Source organism: Ailuropoda melanoleuca, chromosome 5 (assembly GCF_002007445.2).
Source record: "Ailuropoda melanoleuca isolate Jingjing chromosome 5, ASM200744v2, whole genome shotgun sequence".
NCBI lineage: Eukaryota > Metazoa > Chordata > Mammalia > Carnivora > Ursidae > Ailuropoda > Ailuropoda melanoleuca.
Window position 1 is genome coordinate 95,470,254 of NC_048222.1, and position 22,582 is coordinate 95,492,835.

At 32.0% G+C, this 22,582-nt stretch overlaps 1 protein-coding gene across 4 annotated transcripts in view; it reads left to right on the top strand.

Annotated features, from left to right (window-relative positions):
• FSTL5 (follistatin like 5) overlaps window positions 1-22,582 on the top strand; it is a 720,210-nt gene that overhangs the window by 564,362 nt on the left and 133,266 nt on the right. For all 4 annotated transcript variants that reach the window (XM_002916266.4, XM_034661428.1, XM_034661429.1 and 1 more), the window contains exons 9-10: window positions 10,652-10,813; window positions 15,583-15,717. In XM_002916266.4, coding sequence (XP_002916312.1) covers window positions 10,652-10,813; window positions 15,583-15,717 — 297 coding nt within the window. The remainder of the gene's footprint in view (window positions 1-10,651; window positions 10,814-15,582; window positions 15,718-22,582) is intronic.

The window sequence follows — 22,582 nt, forward strand, 5'->3', positions numbered from 1 at the left end:
ACTGAATATATATGAAGTAACTGAAATGTAACTGATAAAATTAATATACCATAATATACTAAATTAGATACCAAAAGGATCAGCCTATACCTTACAATGCTCATTTTTAAAATGCCAACTAGTCAAATGGATGTTTCCTTTAACATCTTTACAAGCCAGGGATATCATCATTTTTTTCCAGAACTACCATCTATTATCCATCTCCACTATCATTCAAATTGTTTTGCATGCAAATATTCCAAGATAGACAGTGTTTTATATATATATTTGCCGATGATATGATGGCTTACCTCTGAAACCCAGGAGATCAAAATCTAAAACTTTTTTGTACTAAAAGAAAATTAGGGCTCAGAGGGACTTAACTACTTATGAATAGATATAAAGACATTTTCTACTAACAAAAATAAACAGAAAATGTCAAAAAAAAGTTAGTAGAAAAAAATTAAGATTCTAACTAAAGGACTTCAAAAATAATGTAAATAAAGGGAACAATCTACCATATTCTTAGATTGGGAGATATCCTATATTAAAATAATGTTGAAATAATTGCACACCTTCTTAAATTAAGTTTCAATCAGAACTCCAAGAATCTGTTTTCCTTCCTTTTCTCTATTTCTTTCCTTTCTTCTTTCCTTCCTCCCTACGTCTCCTTTTTTTCCTTTCTTCTCCCCCTGTGGGGGAAAAATGATAAAATGGACACTGATGTGAATGAATTTGTTGTAAGGGATAGTAAAACTTAATTTGAATCTACACTAACTAAAGAATATTGTACAGATTCATGAGGTAGATAAAATTTTTGGTGGAAAATATTTATTTAACTGAGGATAGCAGTGTGTCTATATTTTTCTTTAGCAAGACAAGAAATCCAGTAGTAATAAGAGGTGTTTCATGGGCTACTGCAAATAAAAATATTCTTTATTATAATTATTCAAAATACATCAGATAAAACATTTACAACACAAATAAGGGATAAAGAATTATTGTACATTTCTCCAGTTGAATAAGTATTCCTATATATTATCAAGAAAAAAAAGGGTAAAAGCTATGAACAGGCCATTCTTGGAAGGAATCAAAATGACTAATGAGTATAGGAAAACATTTTCAAGTAGCAAACAGTGTAATCTGATTTATTTAAGATGAGGAACGATTTGCCAAATTTAAACAATTAATAATATCCATTTTAGGTGAATTTGTGGAAAATGGAGCCTCCCATATAGTGGTTAGTGGTTAGTTTTTGGGAGAAGGGATTTTCTACTATGCTAGCATAGTAATCTAACATTCAATTTTAAATGCATGTATCTTTCAACGTAACAATTCTTTGATTCAGCTAATCTGAAAAATTGAAGGCAACAGTAGTGTGTAGGTACAAGAATGATTTTTATACACAATTGTGTATAATACTGTGAAATTTGACCTGAGTCATCATTAAAATTGATGAATAAATTATCATATACCCTTACTGCAAAAATTATTAATCTATTAAAAACAATAAGCTCATTTACATATATTGTCCTCAAATATGTCTAAGATATCTAAAATGGAAAAAATCCACAGTAATATATAGAGAATAAGCTCATATTGAGAAAAAAATGTGTGCATGTATGCTGTGTAAGGATAGAGGTGAAACAAAGTACATTGAGAGATTAAAACTGGTCATTTCAAAAATCTGTGGTGAGAAAAGCAATATTTTATATGTCTCTTCTGTATAATGTGTTTTTAATAATAAATATGCAGTATATTAAGATATCAATAATGGAAGAAATTAAAGAGAAACAAATTAGAGCCAACATGAATGAGTTATTTCTATTTTGCAACATTTTAAATGGCTTTTCTACATACATGATCACTTTCTTTCAAAAATCCTTGAGGTAATTATTACTAATATGCTAATTTTATGACCGAAAAAACAAGACTCAGAAAGCTTAAGAAGTTTCTAACTACGGTGTTTACCTGCTGAACATGGGCTTCCAACTCTGATTGGTCTGGTTTCATTTGGTTCCTGGATTTAGATGAAGCAGGAATAGATGCTGATCATGCCTGTATAAGATGAAATTATTAGGTTTTGACCAGAGAGAAAAAATCCATGTCACTGTTCATTAAGTAAGAGGATATTCTAAAAATTATCAAATGCAAGTAAGTCTAAAATAACATAGTTCTCCTCTGTGGAGAGTTAGCAAGTTTATATGTATGTCATGAAAGGCCTTTTTTTTTTTTTACAAAAAAAAAATCTTAAAAATCCTAGTAAGTTTAACAATGAAAAGTTTAAGTAATTGTTTTAATAAGAAATAGTGGTTTATTTTCTCTTTAATAAGGATTACACTTAGTGTGATTTTTGCATAGTTTTTAAGGTTACAGTTTTGTTTGTAGTTTTGTAACAAAGATTTCTTTTGACAGTTCTTGATTAAAATATAGATAAAATAATGTTTGCTTAAAGCAAAGCTTACTGCCATTTGCAGTGACATGGATGGAACTGGAGGGTATTATGCTAAGTGAAATAAGTCAGAGAAAGACAAATACCACATGCTTTCATTCATATGTGGAATTTAAGAAACAACTGACGAACATAGGGAAAAGGAAGGAAAAATAAAATAGGATAAAAACAGAGAGGGAGACAAACCATAAGAGACTCTTAACTCTAGGAAACAAACAGGGTTGCTGGAGGGGACGTAGGCTGGTGGGGTGCAATAACTGAGCATTAAGGAGGCATTAAGGAGGGCACTTGTTGGAATGAGCACTGGGTGTTATATGCAACTGATGAATCACTAAATTCTACCCCAAAATTAATATTACACTATATGTTAACTACCTTGAATTTAAATAAAAGCAAGCAAACAAACAACAACAAAAACAAAGCTACTGCTGCTTTATTCAAGAGTGCTTTTTTTTAGATGAACTATCTGTACATTTTTAGTAAATTAATATAATTGCTTAGAATTACATGACTATCTCTAATTACAGTAGATTGCATTTATAATTCCTATAAAAAAGCTCATTCTGAAATTAGAAAATTATATTTATAATCTTCAGTGTGTTAGCACTGGCATAACTATAGATGAATTTAACCCTCTAAGCCCACAGATTACAGATTCTTTTTTTTTGCCTTCTACATAAAGTAGTTTGCAATTTAAAAAAATCCCTCAGAAAAATTATTTAATATTTGTAATTATCATCATCCACTCTATTAAAAAGATTTTCACCAACATTTGCATCAACAATATTATCATAAATTCATTTCTCTCTACCTGCAAGGCATCACACCACATTTTAAAGGGCCATCACATTGTTTCATTGTAACATTTATTTTTCAAATGAAGAAACAGGCGCTGAAAGAGTTGGAGTAAGTCTCCTCAAATCATTCAATTCCAAGTTGTGACCTAAGATCTACCTCTTGAGTAATCCTGCCTGATACAAAGTGTTTTATATTTTATGGTCTTACCTGTTTTGAAAGTTCTTCCATTTTATACAAATGGTGGAGAAAGATAAGTCTAGCTAGAATAATAACTGTAAGGAAAGTTATAATTTTTTGCCACACATTTTAATATTACATTGAAAAACATGTTTTCTGTATTTTTTTAAGCTCTAACTAATGCAATTGTTTTTCTTACTCTCCTGTCATAAAAACTGCCTTTTTACAGGGTATGCATGCATTTACTAGTTTTATGGCCAATGGGGTACAAATGTGATTGAGGAAGAGCCTAGAAGATTCACTTGACCTGTTTAGTATTTTTTTTAGAGGCAGCTTTGGATAAGTCTAGTCCTATATTGTATTTAGATAGGGTTTATGTTTACGTCTTAAACATTAAACAAGTTTGCAAAAGGTGTCTTGCTTCCATTTCCCTTTCTCTAGTCCTGGCAGATACGGTTAACCAATTATAGCTTTTCTATCCCATTGAACCTGTACGTGGGTTTAGGCCACTTCCAATCTGGATCTCTAAAAAGTCCATTTTTACTAATCAGTAGTGAAATTACATACATTTGTCATTTCTCCTATTAAGTCTTGGTTATTCTGCATGTAATAGCAAACATATGATTTCTGGAAAGCAAAGTGTGTCAGTTAAGACACCTAATATTTCAACTTGCTATATATTGTTTCTTTTAATCAGTTGAATCCTCGGAAGGTTTCAAACTTTATAAATGGGGAAACTGAGACTTAGAGAAATTAGATATTTTATCCCTTAGAACATAAAGAGTTAGAAATACATTCAGATTTTCAGGTGTGTATGGGGAGGGGTTGCTTAATGTATTTACTGCATTAATTTGATCAAAATAATTAATTTGAGATCTCCTGAAAATTTGGGTAAATTAAATATATATTAAATGAAAGTAAATAAAGCCTAAGGAAAAAAAGCAGTAACCATCGTGTGCCAGATACTAAATTATTTTTTTCATTAGTTCTTTTTTTCATAGATTTAGAAAAACAACATTCTATAATATTACCTTGAATGCTTTGGCACAGTTTTGTTTCAGAGAGCTTCTTTAAATGATGGCTTTTGACATTTTTTAAAATTGGGGATTAAAAGGGCCACTAACTTTAAGGATTAGTAGAATAGATCTAAGTTCATTAAACTAGGATACAATGCTGTCCCTTTCAAAATAGCTTAAAAAGTTATGATTTGTTAAAATACTGTAGGAAAAATAGGGAAAATCACAAAAGTTTATGACCATAAGTATGTTCTTGTTAATTTATATTTTGCCTCCAACATTCATTGCATCCTCTACATTTTTATGAAGGCTGCAATAATGTGATCAGAGAGTTTTGTAATATTGACAAGAGGCAGTGTGAAAGTCATGAATATAAAAAGACTGCTATGGGACAAAGTTAAAGAGAAATTGATGGCTTTAATAATGTCAGAGACAAAAGGCATTGGACAAGCTCAGTAGCATTTAAAATATTTATTAAACTCTGTCTGTAATTTTTCATAGGAAAGCTGCTTTAATGACAAAGGAAGTCATAATACAAACAGAACAATCCAGATGCCGCTGTGAGTCAGCACTACTTCAGAGACATTTATATTCTTACCCTCAAGCTTTCTTAGAACCTTTTCTAACAGTTGCAGCTGTGTGAATAATTTGTGGAAGAGAAGTGATAGAATCCTTCAAAAGAATACAAGATAACGGCATCCAGAAAAAGAAAAAAAAAATCCAACGTTTAGCTGTTTACATACCAGTGACCTGACAATTCACCTTAAATTCATTTTTGTTTTCCGTTAGATTGCAGTAACTCTGTTGGGTCAGTGATCTCTGCCTCCTGACTTGAAAATCAGGCTTCCAAAGTACCCAGGTTATGCTGTTTTTATACTTTCTGTAACAGAGCAGCGATTTCTAAAGAAAGAGCACAGGATGAAAGTTAAAGGATGAGAAAAGCAGGGCTTAGTATTGTAGATACCTATTTTTTCATTAGATTGTTTCTAATACTAGATTAGAAAGATGATTAGATTCTATTAGATACTTCCTAATGTTGAGAAAAACACTGATTTATTTTAATACAATGATGTTATTATAGATCTTTAAGAAATATATCCACCAGCTTTACTAAGTCTTATATGTATTAATATTATTCAATACTTCATGGTTCTGAGCTGATAAATCTTCACAACTGATTCCATACAGACCCAGAAGTTTCCAGGAAGAAAGACCTAGTAAAATATACTTATACTAGTTATACTGTGTTTTCTCTAGCCGATCTACTTTTTTAATTCTAAACTTAACATTTAGTATCAGAATCCCATTTCCATTTGAGTTTCTATAACTAGTTAAAAAGTAGTGGCCTTAAGTATGTATTCTTAGAGCAAGTAGTCCTCCATATACAGCATCCAATTATTTATATTTTAAGCTATAAGAACCATTAGATAAATTAAATACAATTTTATTATATTAGTTCAACATAGTCACATGATAATACTTATCTAAACTGGCTTATGGAAAGAAGTAGTTCGGTTTCCTTGACAAGTTGCCTCCATTTGAGGTGAATTATTAATGACTCTCCAAATTACTATAAATACACTAATAATTATTTGACCTTTACATTTTAAAAGATAATTTTTCAAGGACTTCAAATATACCTTATGTATAACTGCTAAACACCTAATTCAGATTTTATATTTAGATTCCAAGTAGTCAAATTCCAATAGTTATGTGTATGGGAACATTTATGCTATGATTGGTACCAGATAAGACAATTTAGGCCAAGAATGCATTTTTTCCAGTGTTCATTTGGCTAATTTCAAATCCTGAACTTAATACTCCAAGTGTTAATGTATAAAACATAGCACTCGAGAGATGGAGAGAGAAAGTCATCTAGCACAATTGACTACACTCAGACGTTGCCCAATAAATATTTGTATATTATCTTAAAATTCAGAATAAACAGATCATATTTCATATGTTTCTTAAATTTTATTTGTGAAGAAAATTCACATATTTACATCTTCTTGTAACTCTTCCATTTTAAGTGACAGAAACTTATTTGGTTATATTTTATAGAATGATATTGAACAATACGTAATAATCTCAACTACTTAACATGTTTATGTACATATAAGCACATAATATTATACTATTTAACATATCATTTGACTTTATTAGATAATATTATATCAAATGAACTCCTTCCATAAGTAATTTTGGCAAGGCATTGAATATAAGGAAATTTTCAGTGTATAGACACTTAGTTTTAAATATTACCATTTGCTTAAAATATTGGGAGGCTTATTTAAAGATTTTCATGATAGCACACACAGATTGGATTCTAAATCCAATGTGAAAACTCTTTGGTGGTCTTCATCAGTTTCTTTATTCATGCAATACCAACAGCAAGGAAAGACAAGTTCATAGAGTGCACTTCCTAACTAAAAATGACTGTAACAAATGGCTTGAAATGTTCTCTGGAGGATTATTGACTTTTTAATTCAGGCTGCCATCAATCCTCATTTATATTTCAGAATATGTATCCCGGGAAAAATAACCTACTTTTAAATGTGTAGCTTGTCACTGAGGTTAAGTAGTTGTTATGCCAATCACTTATCCTTCAATTTTATGTAAGTTAAGAGATATTTTTCAGATCATCACTTGATACCAATATACTAAGCATATTATATGAGTACTATTATTTTTTCAAAATATGATAGTATTTATTTGGGTATAAAAGTTCAATATAGCAAAATTATTATTCATTGTTTTCCTTCCAGTTCACATGCAAATGTGTCAATAAAGTAGAAACAACTAGACACGCAGGAGAAACTGAACATATTATTTGAAAAGTTGTCCTTTGGGGAGTATCAGTGACAGCATAGGTAACCCATATAATATCTACATTTTTTAATGTGCGTGATGTAGAATCTATTGTTATCATTGAGTTGATTGATGTGCTTTGTTTCAAGCTAATTTTCAACATATTTAGGTCATCTAATTTTTTGTTATTCCAAAGTAATACAGTAAGTTTGTTGGTAGAAGAGGTTTTGTCTTATTTAATCATTATATCCCCTTACATAATTAAGTGACAAAAGTACTGTAGAGCATGTTGCAAGAAACATTGGTCTTTGCTTTGGCTGTAAGTTTTGTGGCAAGATACACTTTCTTCTATTAAATATTTATTGAGAGAGTAGTTTTCCATTTTGGCACTCTATGTAAGTCTTTTTAAAAAGCTCATCTCCTAACTCCTGAGTTGTTAAGAGATTAGAGATTAGGTCTGAGTATTTGAAAAAAGTCTCTTTACTCCAGATCTTATGGTAATGTGGTTTTGCTGGAAATACATTATTGTATCTCTTTAAAAAGTTATTTACTTGAACCTCCAATATAATAAAATGGTATGAAAAATACCCTGTGATTTTAGATATATACCAAAAGCCTAAATATGTGTTCTATGTTACCAAGGAAGTATGTGCAGAAATTTTGTGAAGACTATTTTTGAAACTATATTTGATATTTCAAAATGCACCATTTAAGTAGTCATCAAGGTTAAAAAAATCAGAGCGTGGTTTTACTCCCATTGTTGTTGTGGAGGATTGTGTGTACTGCGTTTGTTTTGAAATGTATTTAGGAGAGGGTGAAAGGATGCAGCAAAAATCTGGTGGTCAGAACTTTGGAAGTTTATTATTTTTCTGTTACAGAAGCTATTAAAGGCAATTCACAGTTAAGACCCAGCTCCGATTTGAAAGGATTACTGGGCATTCCTGAGAACAACTTCTTCCCTTTGTCTCCATGTTAGAACTGATATGAGTCTAATTTAAGATCTCTAGTGTATAGCCAAAATGAAAGGGCCAATAGGATAATAGACATATCTGTAGTCCTGATTGAGGCTTCAACTAGTCCCTTGGTTTGAATTGCTTTTATAACTTCAGTAAATCTGGAAGGCTGACATTTATTCATTAGTCAATCTAACTGTATATGCAATGGCTCCTCCAGTCACTAGAAAGAACAGTGATGAAATTAACTTTGGGCTAGAGTTGTGAACCTAAAGAGAGTCTCAGCCTGGTCATTGACCTTGCATCTTTGACAGGCATTCCATTGGGTGAAAATAAAAGAAATCAGGCATTTCAAAGTATATTAGTTAACCAAAGAGCAAGATGGTCCAGGTGAACATTTCTGTCCATTGTCTTTTGCTAAGATAGCTCCAGCAGAAAATTCTTGCCCTGAGAGCCAGGGTGTTTCTCCTTATTTACCAAGTCATAGTCTTATTAAGGCAAATGCAGGGTACATATGTTTCCATGGTCATTCTAAATAACAAATGCTAAAGTGTGAGCGTGAATCAAAGATATGTGTAGTACATCTGTAATACTCATTTTGTGGAACGCTTTGTGCTCTACAGTACTTTTGTCACTCAATTATGTAAGGGGATATAATGATTAAATAAGGCAAAACCTCTTCCACCAAGAAACTTACTGTATACATTAGCAAATAACAAATTATCCTAAAACTTAGTGGCTTAAAAAAACAAACATATATTATCTTGTGAAATAATAATAGGAAAATGGAGATATGAAATAGTAAGTAGAGAAATGAGACAACTAAAGAATATGAGAACAGCTTAGCCAGGGGGTCCCAGTATTAGATCTTTTCTGAGGTTGCAGTTTTCTTGGAAAATGTGTATTTAGGTATTTGGCCACTTTTTAATTGCTTTTTTCTATTAAAGTGTATGAGTTCATTGTATACTTTAGATATTAACCACTTATCAGATATCTGGTTTACAAATAGCTTCTCCCATTCTGTAGGTTTCCTTTTCATTATTTTGACAGTTTCCTTTGCTATGCAGTGGGAGTGGTTTGCCTTTTGTTGCTGGTTATAACAGCTCATGGTATATTCTGGATACTAGTATGTTATCAGCTATAATTTGCAAAATTTTACTCTGTAAGCTGTAGTTACACTTTCTTGATAGTGTCCTTTGATGCACCCCAAATTTTAATTTTAATGAGGTTCAATTTATTGACTTTTCTTTTGTTGCTTGTGTTTTGGGGTCATATCTAAAAAACCATAGTAAAGTACAAGGTCAGGAAGATTTACCTTTATGTTTTCTTCTAAGTGCTTTATTATTTTCACTCCTACATTTAGGTCTTTTATTAATTTTGAGTTGATTTTTATATATGTGTGAGGTAGGAGTTCAAGTTCGTTCTTTTGTATATGGATATCCAGTTTCAGCATCAATTCTTTAAAGACCATTTTTTGGCATCTATGTTGAAAGTCAATCAACCATAGATTAATAGGTTTATTTCTGCAATCCCAACTCTATTTCATAGATTTAAATTTCTTCTTTGTGCCAGTATCACACTGTTTTGATTACTATATATATACTATACACATACTTTGTAGTATGTTTGGAAATTGAGAGGTATGAGACCTTTAGTTTTATTCTTTTTCAAGATTGTTTTGGCTATTTGGAGGTCCCTTGTGATTCTATATACATCTGAGGATTAGCTCTTCCATTTCTGCAAAAAGAAGAAAAATGCAGTTGGAATTTTGATAAGGATTACATTGTATCTATAGATCAAATTTTTTGGAGGAATGTCATCTTACTGACAACAATCCTTACCAATTCTTACTATCCTACTAATTAATTATTTCAATTCATAAACACGTGACTTTTCATTTATTTAGTTTTTCTTTAAATTCTTTCAACTCATTTTGCAGTGTTCAGTGAAAAAGTCTTACAATTCCTTGGTGAAATTTATTTCTAAATATTTTATTTTTTGGATGCTTCTGTAAATATAATGGTTATTCTAATTTTTAAACATGCTATGGTAAGGAAAAGATTTTCATTCTTTCTCATATATTCATTTACTTATTTATATAACTGAATTCTTTAAGTCTTATTTAATTCCTTCTATTTCTTTATAATTGCTAATTATTTTAATGCTCAAATTTTCTTATATTTGGCAAGTAAGAGTACCTTTAAGTTGGCTTCTTTTGATGTTTCTATCATCCTTGGAAAACTTTTTTTATTACCAAAACAGGATATCCCAGGCTCAGCTTGTATTTTTCCTGGCACAGACTCAGAATAACCTTTATGTAAGGAAAACTGGCACATTTTTGCAGATGATGATATTTGGAAACGAAGATCTATAGAAATATATAATTAGCCATTTTCTCATATTGCAATTTTTGGAAAATCTAAAAATATGGCTAACTAATTCAATTTTTTCCCCATTTCTTCTTGTAGTCCCTCCAGTAATCCGGGTGTATCCAGAGAGTCAGGCTCGAGAACCTGGGGTAACTGCAAGTCTCAGGTGCCATGCAGAGGGGATCCCAAACCCTCAGCTTGGCTGGCTCAAGAATGGAATTGATATTACACCAAAGCTGTCCAAACAACTCACACTTCAAGGTGCTTTTTATTTGCATTTTCTTCCTCTTACATGACCAAGTAGAAACTTTATACTGAAATTTATAACAAGGTTTACATGATTTGAAAAAAAGGGCTAGTTGATGGCAAGAAATGTCATGCATAAGAAAAAATATAGTTGTTCTTAAGACATTATATTTGAAATAGAGTCCATAAGTACTTTTAATGTTTTAAATAATCTTGTCATAATAATTAATTATCTCATTATTTTGGCAATAAGTAAAATATTATGTATCTTTTAAATACTTGTCCTATGAATTATAACAGATATGCCGAACAGAATAGGTGGATTTCTTCATAGAATACATTTTTGAAGGGGCCATTTAATGTTTAAGTCATACTTTAAAAATGTATCATAAAGAGTGCAAATAGTATAGAAATTCTTCACTGAATATTTTGTAGCATACTTTGCAAATGAAGAGAGAAGAAAAAATGTTACCAAATATGTTTTTTACATTGTTGGAAAGTATGAATGTTATTATTGAATTTTAATATGTAATTTTAATATATATTATATATTGAATTTTAATATATAAATATATAATATATAAATATATAAATAAATAATATATAAAATATTCTAAGTTTGAATAGTCTAAAATGTAAATATAATTAATCAATTATTATACAGATTATAATAACAATGGATATGTGGTAAGTAGAAAACAAAAAAATCTTTGTAATGTCAAATAATCTAAGTAATGCAAAAGCAGTTGCATATATGTTGATTATACTAGCAAGTTTAAAAATGTATAAATCTTATTTTTGCCATGAAGAATAGAACATGACAAGTCATTTTACTCGAGTATCTGTTGCATGACATTATATTCTTTATTGCATGCTTTAAATTCCCTCAATTCATGCCAGAAGTGAATGTATTTTCATTTTTGCATTATTTTTATAAGCATAGGCTTCACTTTTTACTCCACTTTCACAGTGAATGTTTCAATATACATTTGTAAATGCATCTTTTTGAAATATTTACTAATTTATTTTTGTAAGTCAAAAATGACATATGAAAGTAATTGTGACCTTTAAAACCTAGATCCTACAAATCTCTATATAAATAGAAGTAAACCCAACGAATTTACATGTTTACATCTACTGATTACATCTTTAGTGTCTATAATCTTAGTAAAGGATTGATCTGATTAACAGAAATTAAAGTGAAGAAAGTTCTAATTAGTTTCTGATTTTGTCATCTCTTGCTCATTTAATAGCAGTAAACCATATTAGATGAGCATATTATATCTTTGCTTCAAGGAATATACAGAAAGGCACATTTGGAGGGTTGGTTACACTCCAGATTCAGTAGTGAAAGAGTGGGGGCCCTTGTAAGGTAGCTATTATCATTTTTTAAAAATTAGAAAATAGCTCAAGTTTTGAGAGAATGTGACAAATGAAAAGAGAGTAGGAAGCACAACCTAAGAGATAAATCTGGGTGTATAGGCGTGTGAAATTCCATGTGACTTTCTATATGATTACATGTTACCAAATACTATAGTTGCTTAATTATTCATTTTTTCAACAAATGCTTAGTTAGCATTTATACGTGAGGTCCAAGTCTAGGCACGGACTAAATATGTCAATGGATGGGATGATTTGTTAGTGAGAGGAAGTAAAATCCTAGAAAAGCAGAAATGTTTAATTGAAAGGCAAATCAAGATAACATGAGGAGACTAAAACAAGCAAGAGAACAAGGTGATATTACAGAAGAAAAGAAAGCAAAGTATGAGAAAGTATTCAACAATGTCAAATGCATGGAAAGGTCAAGGAAAGTCACTGAAATGTATTCATGGGTCAGGTGATTAGGTTGGCCTTTTGACATTTAGAAAAAACAGTATTCATAGCCATCAGTCTTCAGAGGGTTTAGAAATGAGAAGGAGGTAAGGAAGTATAAAAATCACTCCAGATTTTGAAAGGAGAACAAAAGAAATGGTAGTTGCTGTTGATGGAAAGGGTTAGGACTAATGAAGATATTTTTTTTCTTGTTAGACAATGCATCATTTTGAAGAAATACTAGGAAAGAAAAAGATGTGCAAATAATGGAGGTGGGGAAAGATAACCAAATAATTGTAGAAATCAGAAAGAAAAGAAGGGAGATTTTCCTTGGAAGGAAACAGACAGTTTCCTTTGAGAAGTAAATAAATGTGAAGATGTAGATGGAAATAGGAAGTTTATCTGTTTTCCCAGCTTTGACTGAAATATCATTGACAGAGAATTGTGTAAGTTTAAGGTATAAAATGTGATGATTTAATAAGCATATATACTGCAAAATGATTTGGGTTTACTTGCTAATTACATGTATGCATTTCATGATTTTAAAACACGGTCACTTGTTTAGGGTGAGTAGTTAGTATTAGGATGGGAAACATCAAACCGAGCAAAGATTTGAAATAAAAACGGAGCAGGAAATGAAAGGCATGTATCTGTAAAGGTCAGGTAACGTAAATACCAAGTAGCACCAAACGTCCTGCAAACTGAAAACCGTGAATTTGAAAGTTTGTCAATTTGCTTATGCAGTCGTCTCGTAATGTACTTAGAAAACTAGATGCAGAGACACTAAGTGCAGGGATATGTCAGTTAGTAAGGCATATGGGTCAGAATGATAAACGGATGAAGGAATTGCTAGTTCTGGCAATAGAGTAGAGAACATCTAGAAATGATAGATTATGTAGAGAAGGAGGAAGGCAGTTGGAGCATATAGGTTAGGAGAACACACAAAAATATTGAGAAGAAAACACTTGAAGAAGGAATAAATTGACTTTGATCTTTCAAAAAAATCTAGAGAACTTTGTTGTTAAGTGTGTGGTTCTTGAGAGAAACTGTGTTCTTTGGGGAGAGCCATATTTCATGCAAAACTAGAAGCTGATGCAGCCCTAAATACATTGTTCACTCCTTATCTTTTAGAGCAGGGGTCTGCAAACTAAGGCCCACAGGCCAAATCTGGGAAGCTGCCCATTTTGTAAATAAAGCCATTTGGGGAGCTTTGTTTTTGTTTTTGTCTTTAGAACACAGCCACACTCATGGTTTAAAATATTGTTCATGGCTGCTTTCACGCTGCTATGACAGAGGTGAGAAGCTGTCACAGATACTACATGGCTCATGAAGCATAAAATATTTACCCAGCCATTAACAGGAAAACAAAACAAAAAAAAACCCCACAACCTAAGAAACGAATGGCCAACCTCGTTTTGGAGTAGTGATTCTCAACAATGGTTGGGGGGGAATGGAGGTGTGTGATACCATCTGTAAAGTGAGAAAAAGGTTCAAGTTATCTCAAAGGTTGTTCCTCCCCAAACACTCACTGCCTCTCCATATCCCATTCACATCCCTTGAGAGGCACTAGCTTTCCCACGCTTTTTTGCATTGGTTTTCTATCTTCTGTCCCCAAGCAGGGATATGTATTATTTTGTCTTTTTTCTGTCTTAAATAGTCATATCACTTTCTTTTACACATGGTACATGGTGTTCTTGTGATGGGATGATATGAAACAAACACACACAGAAACCCTTAAAGAAAGAACGAAAATAAAGTAAAAGAAAAAAAAAAGAAACCCAAACAAATGAACACAACAAACACTGAATTTTAGAGTCTGATAGGTGTCCAGCCCTTATCTTTCAAATTGAGTGATTTCCATAAGACCATTCTATAAGTCTCTGATTCTGCTTCTGATAATTATGCAGTATTTAGGACAATCAAGAAATAATATATGTAAAAGCACCTTGTATATTTCCAACATATTTCCAACATAGTTGGTGGTTATTTATACCCTGGTTTCCACATTGGGGAATCAGGGTTTAGCTTAAGAAATTATTCTACCAAGAATTATATTCATCAAAGCATTCTTCATAATAATGAAAAAATAGCAACAATGTAAATCTTAATTAGGGGATTTACTATTTTAAAGGTAAAACTACTAAAGTAGATCCATCTAATTAGTTACTATGTTGCCATTAAGACATTTAGGGTGAGTAGTTAGTATTGAAACTAGTATAAAACTAGTATAAAAAAAACGTATTTTTTAAATAACGTGTGTGCCTTGAATAAAACACTGGAAAGTCAAAAAAAAAAAAAACTTATTTTACCAAGATTTAAAAGTTGAGCTAATTATTCCCTTAATCCTTTGGTTGTATATTGACTATATCAATATTATAATATTGTTTATGGGTATTTCTGGCAAAAGACTATAATCTTGCAGATAAATCATGTGTTATTATCTTTCCATTTTCTTTACCTAATACTTTCCTTACCTTATAATTCCAGATATATAATACAGGCCCCATAATGTACCTAAGTAGCAATTGTACTATACTCGCATGAGGTAGCTCACTGAATTTCTTTATGAAAAGTCTTTTTATCCGTGTTCTCCTGTATATAAACTATATTGCTATTATTTTAAAATTTTGTAAAGTTTGGACAAAGTGGATTCTGAATGCAAAAAATAAATATATAAATGGAATTATAGTTATCAATATGAAATACTTATGCGGGAAATAGGAAATAAAGATAATATATGAAGCGTGTGCATTTGACATAGAGTTTTGGGCTCTCCGTATTAGAATGACAACACAGTTTATGAAACACTTGAATGCTTTTAGAATAATTTGGCATGCCTCCAAAGCATGGAAGGAGGAAGGAAAACAGTTTAATTAGGACAAGCTAAGAGAACTGCTTGACTGTGTAATCGGAAAGCACTGTACCAAAACTGAAATCATAGTTTACAAGTTGCATTTGCCTTCTGTTTTCAGCAAATGGCAGTGAGGTTCATATAAGCAATGTGCGCTATGAAGATACAGGAGCATACACTTGTATTGCAAAGAATGAAGCAGGAGTGGATGAAGACATCTCTTCTCTTTTTGTGGAAGATTCTGCTAGAAAGACCCGTATGTATTGAACACTTACACACACAGTGCACACATTGTACTCGACTTTACAATTAGGCTTTCTTCAAAAAGCAAAAGCACCAGAAAACTCTGCAAAATGAACAATGCATTGAAAAAAAAAACCCAACAGTTTCATGCATAGGAAAGATAAGAAACTTAAAATATTAAAATCAGATTTAAGAATCAAGTAAGCTTGTGAAATGTTTAATACGACACTAGAACAATTTTGTTTCCTTTGCAAGTACACCTACTATGTTTCAGGTCCTGTCTTCCCATTCACACGGGGAATTTAAATTCCCCACAAAATCCCTCTTCCAGATGACGTGGGATTTCAAGGTCCCAAGATACAGCAAAGAGGCATCCTACAGGTGTAATAAATTAGTAACTATCTTTTTCTGTCAGTGGCCTTGCAATTGGCACCCACGGGTAGCATTTCTCTGCAGTAGCATCTTGGTTACTGCCACCATAAGACGCTCACTGCCCTGGCTCCAACGTCAATCCCTGGGCTGTTTTCTCCACCTAGGGCTAGAGATCCTTTGCCATTGCTGTACGTGAGTGTTTCCTAAGTAATAAGAAAAAAAATGTACCATTTTATTTAAAAAAAAAATTACCTAGTGAAAGAGATGGATAGGGTAGGGATGCTACAGATGGATTTTTAGTTACAGCTGAATTGCTTGGAACTTCAAGTCCTATTACAGCATGTATCAAATGAGCTCTCTATGGGAAATCCCACAGAAACTTTCTTCCCCCAGCCTGCATATGCCACGGTATGGTTGTTTTAGGACTGGGTCTGGATGTACTTGGAATAACTTGTCCTTGCTCCTCAGTCTGATTTGTTATATCCATTTACAAATCTTATTAATCTAATTTATTGCAAGGGCCCAGATATTTGGAGGGATCTCTAGTTTGGCATGCTTATTTCTCTAAACCGAGTTTTTTAAACAAGGTTAAAACATTGTCTCTGAATCTTATTTCTCTTTAAATCAATGAGTACATGTGGGTATTAGTGGACCCAATGGGGAAGAAGTATCTTATCTAAGTCCTGACTACCAATATATCTTTGTCTATATTTGGTCCGGCTAGGACAACTATCATTATAAGCAAATATTTAAAAAGAAAATTCTTAAGGTAGAAAAACAGAAAAGAAAGCTAGATATAATGACCTGGATAAGGTTCACCATAATTTGTCTACTCCTTTTATATATTTCTGCTAAATACCAATTTGCAATTCACTTTCTGTTAAAAAATAATTTTAGGTGACAAGTAATGGATGGTTTGGTTTTCTTTGTCCTTTATGATGACATTTGTGACACAGATTTTAATTTCAGCTCTCTATTCTGATTTTCTTTTAATGTTGGTCAAGTACTTTTCAATATATTTCCCTAGTTACAGCATTAAAATACCTACCCAGAATTCCTTTAATAAGTGAATCACTCACTTACTATTTACTAGCATGTAAATTTGAGGAAAATTTTAGAGGAAGATTTAATATAATTTTATTCATAAATGTAGTCGTACGAATGTGTTTAATTATAAAAAGTTTCTGAAATCATGTTTTTATTTTATTTTACTTATTACTTTAAGCTCTTAGAGGTCAAAATAATACATTTTTAATAATTTTTTGAGATTATATGTTACTAGCATGCTATTAAAATCAGAAATAACATTTTTTATGAGTTTTAGAAATGCAGGCCTTACTACATCTATATTTACAGGACTTTCAAAGTCATCTTATAAGAAATAATACAAGTGAAAGATTTGGGAGTGTTTTGTTCCTAATTCCAGGTATAAATTATTTATAGATGTTCCTTGTGTATTCAAATTATGTAACATTTTCAAGGATAAAGAGAGAAAACTAGGGGGTACCTGGGTGGCTCAGTCAGTTAAGCATCTGCCTTCAACCCAGGTCATGATCCCAGAGTCCTGGGATCGAGTCCCACATTGAGCCCCACATGGGACTTCCTCCTCAGTGGGAGCCTGCTTCTCCCTCTCTGTCAACCTCTCCCCTCTGCTCATTTTCTCTCTCAATCTCTCTCAAATAAATTAAATCTTTAAAAAAAAGAGAGACAGAGAAAACTAACAGATTTTATTTTTTAACTTAATTAATTTATTTTGCTAAGAACACAGCATAAATTCTGCCCTCTTTTTAAGTGCATGACATTTTATTGTTAACTATAGGCACTAGGTTGTATAACAGATCTCTGGAACTTGTTCATCTTGTATAACTGTGACTTTATACTCATTGAACAACTCTTCATTTTTCCCTCCTCCACATCACCTGACAACCACCTATATTTTCCTTCTATGATTTTGACTCTTTTAGATAACTCATATAAGTACAATTTTACAGTCTTCACGTGTCTGTGACTGGCTTGCTTCAGTTAGCATAATGTCTTTCAGGTCCATTCATGTTGTCACAAATGGTAGGATTTCCTTCTTTTTAAGGTGAAATAATATTCCATTGGACATGTACACAATGTTTTCTTTATCCATTCATTTGTCAGTAGATATTTGAGTTGTTTCCATATGTTGGCTATTGTGAATGATGCTGTGATGAATGTATGAGTGCAGATATCTCTTTGATACTGATTTCAGTTCTTTTGGATATATTCCCAGAAATTGGATTATTGGATCATATGATAGCTCCATTTTTATTTTCTGAGGAACCTCTATGTTTTTCATCGTGACTGCACCATTTTTCATTACCCCAACAGGGCACAAAGTTTCCAGTTTCTCCACATACTTGCCAATACTTTTATCTTTTGTTATAATAATAACCACCCGACATTTATGTTGCTTGATGATGTAGAACAGCTTTCATATACCTACTGGCCTTTTGTATGTCTTGTTTTGGAGAAATGTCTATTCAAGTCCTTTGCCCATTGTTTTTAATTAGGTTGTTCTTTTTTAAATTAAGTTATTGAAGTTCCTGGTTTATATTTGAAATTAAACTTATCAGACATATGAGTTGAAATAATTTCCCGCATTCCATAGGTTGATTTTCACTCTCTTGCTGTTTCTTTTGCTGTGCAGAAACTTTTTAGTTTGCTATAGTCCAACTTGTCTATTTTTGCTTTTGTTCCCTGTGCTTTTGATAAAATTATAGGCCAATATCCCTGATGAATATGGATACAGAATTCTTCAACAAAATATTAGTAAACTGACTATAATTGTACACTAACAAAATCATATACCATGATCATGTGGGATTCATCCCTGGAATGGAAGTATGGTTCAAATTATGCAGGTCAAGAACTGTGATTTGCACATAAAAAAAAAAGAATGAAGAATAAAAACCACTTGATCATCGAAAAGATGAAGAAAAAGTATTTGACACACTCTTGCATGATAACAATGCTCTACAAACTACACATGGAAAGAATGTACCTCAACATAGTAAAGGTTATATATAACAAGCCCACAGCTAACATCATACTCAATGGTAAAAAATGGAAATCTTTTCTTCCCAGATCAGGAATAATACAAAGATGCCCAGTCTTACTATTTCAATTCACCATATCCCTGGAAACCCTAGCCGTAACAATTAGGTAAGAAAAAGTAAAAAGGAAAAAAAGAAAGAAAAAAAGACCAAAAAAAAAAAAAGCATTCAATTCAGAAAGGAAGAAGTAAAATAGTCTGTTTGCAGATGACATGAAAGTATAAATAAAAAGACCTACAAATATTCCACAAACAAACTGTTAGAGCTAATAAACATATCTGGTAAATTTTCAGTGTACAAAATCAACATATAAAAATCTGTCTGTTTCTATAAATTAAAATGAGATATCTGAAAGGCAATTAAAAAAGCAATCCCCTTTATAATAGCATCAAAAAAAAAATAAAGCACTTGGGAATAAACTTAAGGAGGTGAAAGACTTATACACTGAAAACTATAATACATTAATGAAAGAAATTAAAGATACAAATAAATGGAAAGACATTTCATGCTCATGGTTTAGAAGAACAAATACTGTTAAAAATGCTCATAGTATCGAAAACAATCTATGATTCAAAGCTATTTCCATCAAAAAAACAATGGAAATAGAAATTTTTGGATTTTTTGGAAATTTCTATTTCTATGGAAATAGAAAAAAAATCCTAGAATTCATAAAGAACAATAAAACATCCAGAATAGTCAAAGTGGTCTTGAAAAAGAACAAATCTGGAGGAATCATACTTCCTGATTTCAAATAATATATATAAAGCTATACTAAATGAAACAATATAGTACTTGTATAAAGACAGACATATAGACAAATGGAATAGAACAGAGATTCCAGAAATAAATTCATGAATGCACAATTAAGTTATCTTCAACAAAAGCCTCAGAATATACATTGAAGAAAGGATAGTCTTTTCAAAAAATGGTTCTGGTAACTGAATATCCTCATGTAAAAGGACGAAACTGGACCCTGGTTTTACACCATACATAAAAATCAACTCAAAATGGATCAAAGACTTAGACGTAAGACCTGAAAATATAAAACTCCTATATGAAAGCAAGCAGCAATGTTTCATGGCATTGATCTTGACAATGAAATTAATGGATTTTAGCTGTAACCCCAAAGTCTCAAGCATTACTAATTCATGTTTGTATTCTACTCTTTTATAGGCATGCAAATCCAGTTTCTTTGGCATAACAAATTTACCTCTCACTTAAATAAGCACCTTTAATTTTTGTTAAGTCTGTTTTCCATAAACTTGCTACACTGGTTATTGAGAACATATTATATATATATATGTGTGTGTGTTTGTGTGTATATATACATGCATATATATAGTTGTTGATATGAACACATCCATTTTTAGAATTATATGCACATAATTAAAATCTGAATAATACTAATGAGTAAACTTAGCAGAATATTAGGAACCACAGAAAAGAAGAAAGTGAAAAATGTAAGAATGTCTATGTGGTAGCAGAGTTTTCCTTGGGATGTTTCCTAGTACTCAATAAACTGTCAGAATCCTGTATAACAAAAACAAAATCAAGCGGAGATCATATTAGAGAAAACTATCACCTTTTGTAAACTACCTCTTAAGGATTGCTCTGGGTTCTCTTGTAATTCCATGGACAAAGACCAATATTGGTTTTACAAAGTGTGTTTGGATAGATAGATATTTTCAAAAAAGCCAAAGGAAACAGTCACAGAGCCATCAGTGATGACTTCTTATTTGCACATATTGAAAAATTACTGATTTGTCCACAGTCACCAAAAATAAATTCTCAGGTCATTTTTCCTCTCAGTAGTGGTGGGATACAACGTGTATCCCAAAAAGCAGATTGCTATAGAAGAGCATGAACTTTGGCATTAGACATGAATTAGAGTCATTGTTCTACCACATAATAGTTGTATGATTTGGAGCTACTACATAACCTCTCTGAGCTTTAATTTCTTCATGTGTAATAACCTGGCATGAATACTAACTCACTAAGGGATTTTTGTGTAGGTAGTATAAAGCGTTCTCCATAGTGCTAGACATAAAGTTGCTCTTCCTCCACTTTATGCTTATTTTCTGAAATAATTATTTATTCCTTGCCAGAAACATTGACAGAAGTTATTTTTAAAAAACTCTGGAGAATCTAGTTAATTGTTAGAAATTAGAGTTTCTAAAATGAATGACACATAGAGACAAATAGAGATTGATACAGATAGTGAGATAGATGTAGAGATAAGACAGGAGAGAAAGAGAGAGGAGTATATATGGGCATCTATATAATTACATATACAAATATAAAAATCATTATTTCATTTTACATTAAAACAACTTGACTCAAACGATTAGAGAATACATTTTTTCCTTTAATGTAGCTACTAAGATATTTTTTTTATTTTTTATTTTTTTTTAGATTTTATTTATTTATTTGACAGAGATAAGAGACAGCCAGCGAGAGAGGGAACACAAGCAGGGGGAGTGGGAGAGGAAGAAGCAGGCTCATAGCAGAGGAGCCTGATGTGGGGCTCGATCCTGTAACGCCGGGATCACGCCCTGAGCCGAAGGCAGACGCTTAACACTNGACGCTTAACCGCTGTGCCACCCAGGCGCCCCAGTAAGATATTTTAAAAAATAACTTGTCACCAGAGTCCACTTTTGTCACAGAATGAAAGCAAAAGCTATACTTTATTTCCCATTACATCAGTCAATTTATATTCCTATTACATTTTTTTAAAATTCTTCCGTAATGTGCTCTTCTCCTGTTTTCTTTTTGAAAGAGGCAGAGAAGAGAGGTATTGAATTCCATAGAGACAGCAATAAACATGGGGAGAGACTTACAACTTTTGGACTAAATGACACAACACAGTCTTACTTTGTTTACCTACAGCTTCAGAGCAATCATCCATTATTTTCTACATAATAGAGCAGTCATAGTTGTATCAATCACATTTTTTTCCCTTATACTACATTTCCCAGCAGGATGATACCGTTGAGTGAACAATTCATGCAAAGCATCATATGGCTAAGGAGTTTATGTTTTGCTTGTAACCTGATCTTTGAATTGGAAAACCTTGAGTTACAATGACCAACTTTGTCAACAAACCTCACTGGAAGTTTTCTCATGTGACAAATTGAACTACGAAAAAGTGCTTCAAAGTAATCTCATCTATAGATACATTAGGGATAAGGTTTGATAGCGAAGTTTTAATGGGCTGATATACAGGGATGATTTAAATGTAAAGAGTAGAAATGGGCCATAAGGGATTTTAACAGGGAGTAGGAGATGATATGAAATATATGAGAGGGTTTTAGGCAGAGGTAAACGTTATTCATTTGAAAACGGCTTGCAAGTGGCATCGCACTTGATACATTCCAGCTCCCAAGGGGAGTTCAATTCCCGGATGATAATAATTCATCTTCAGGATTA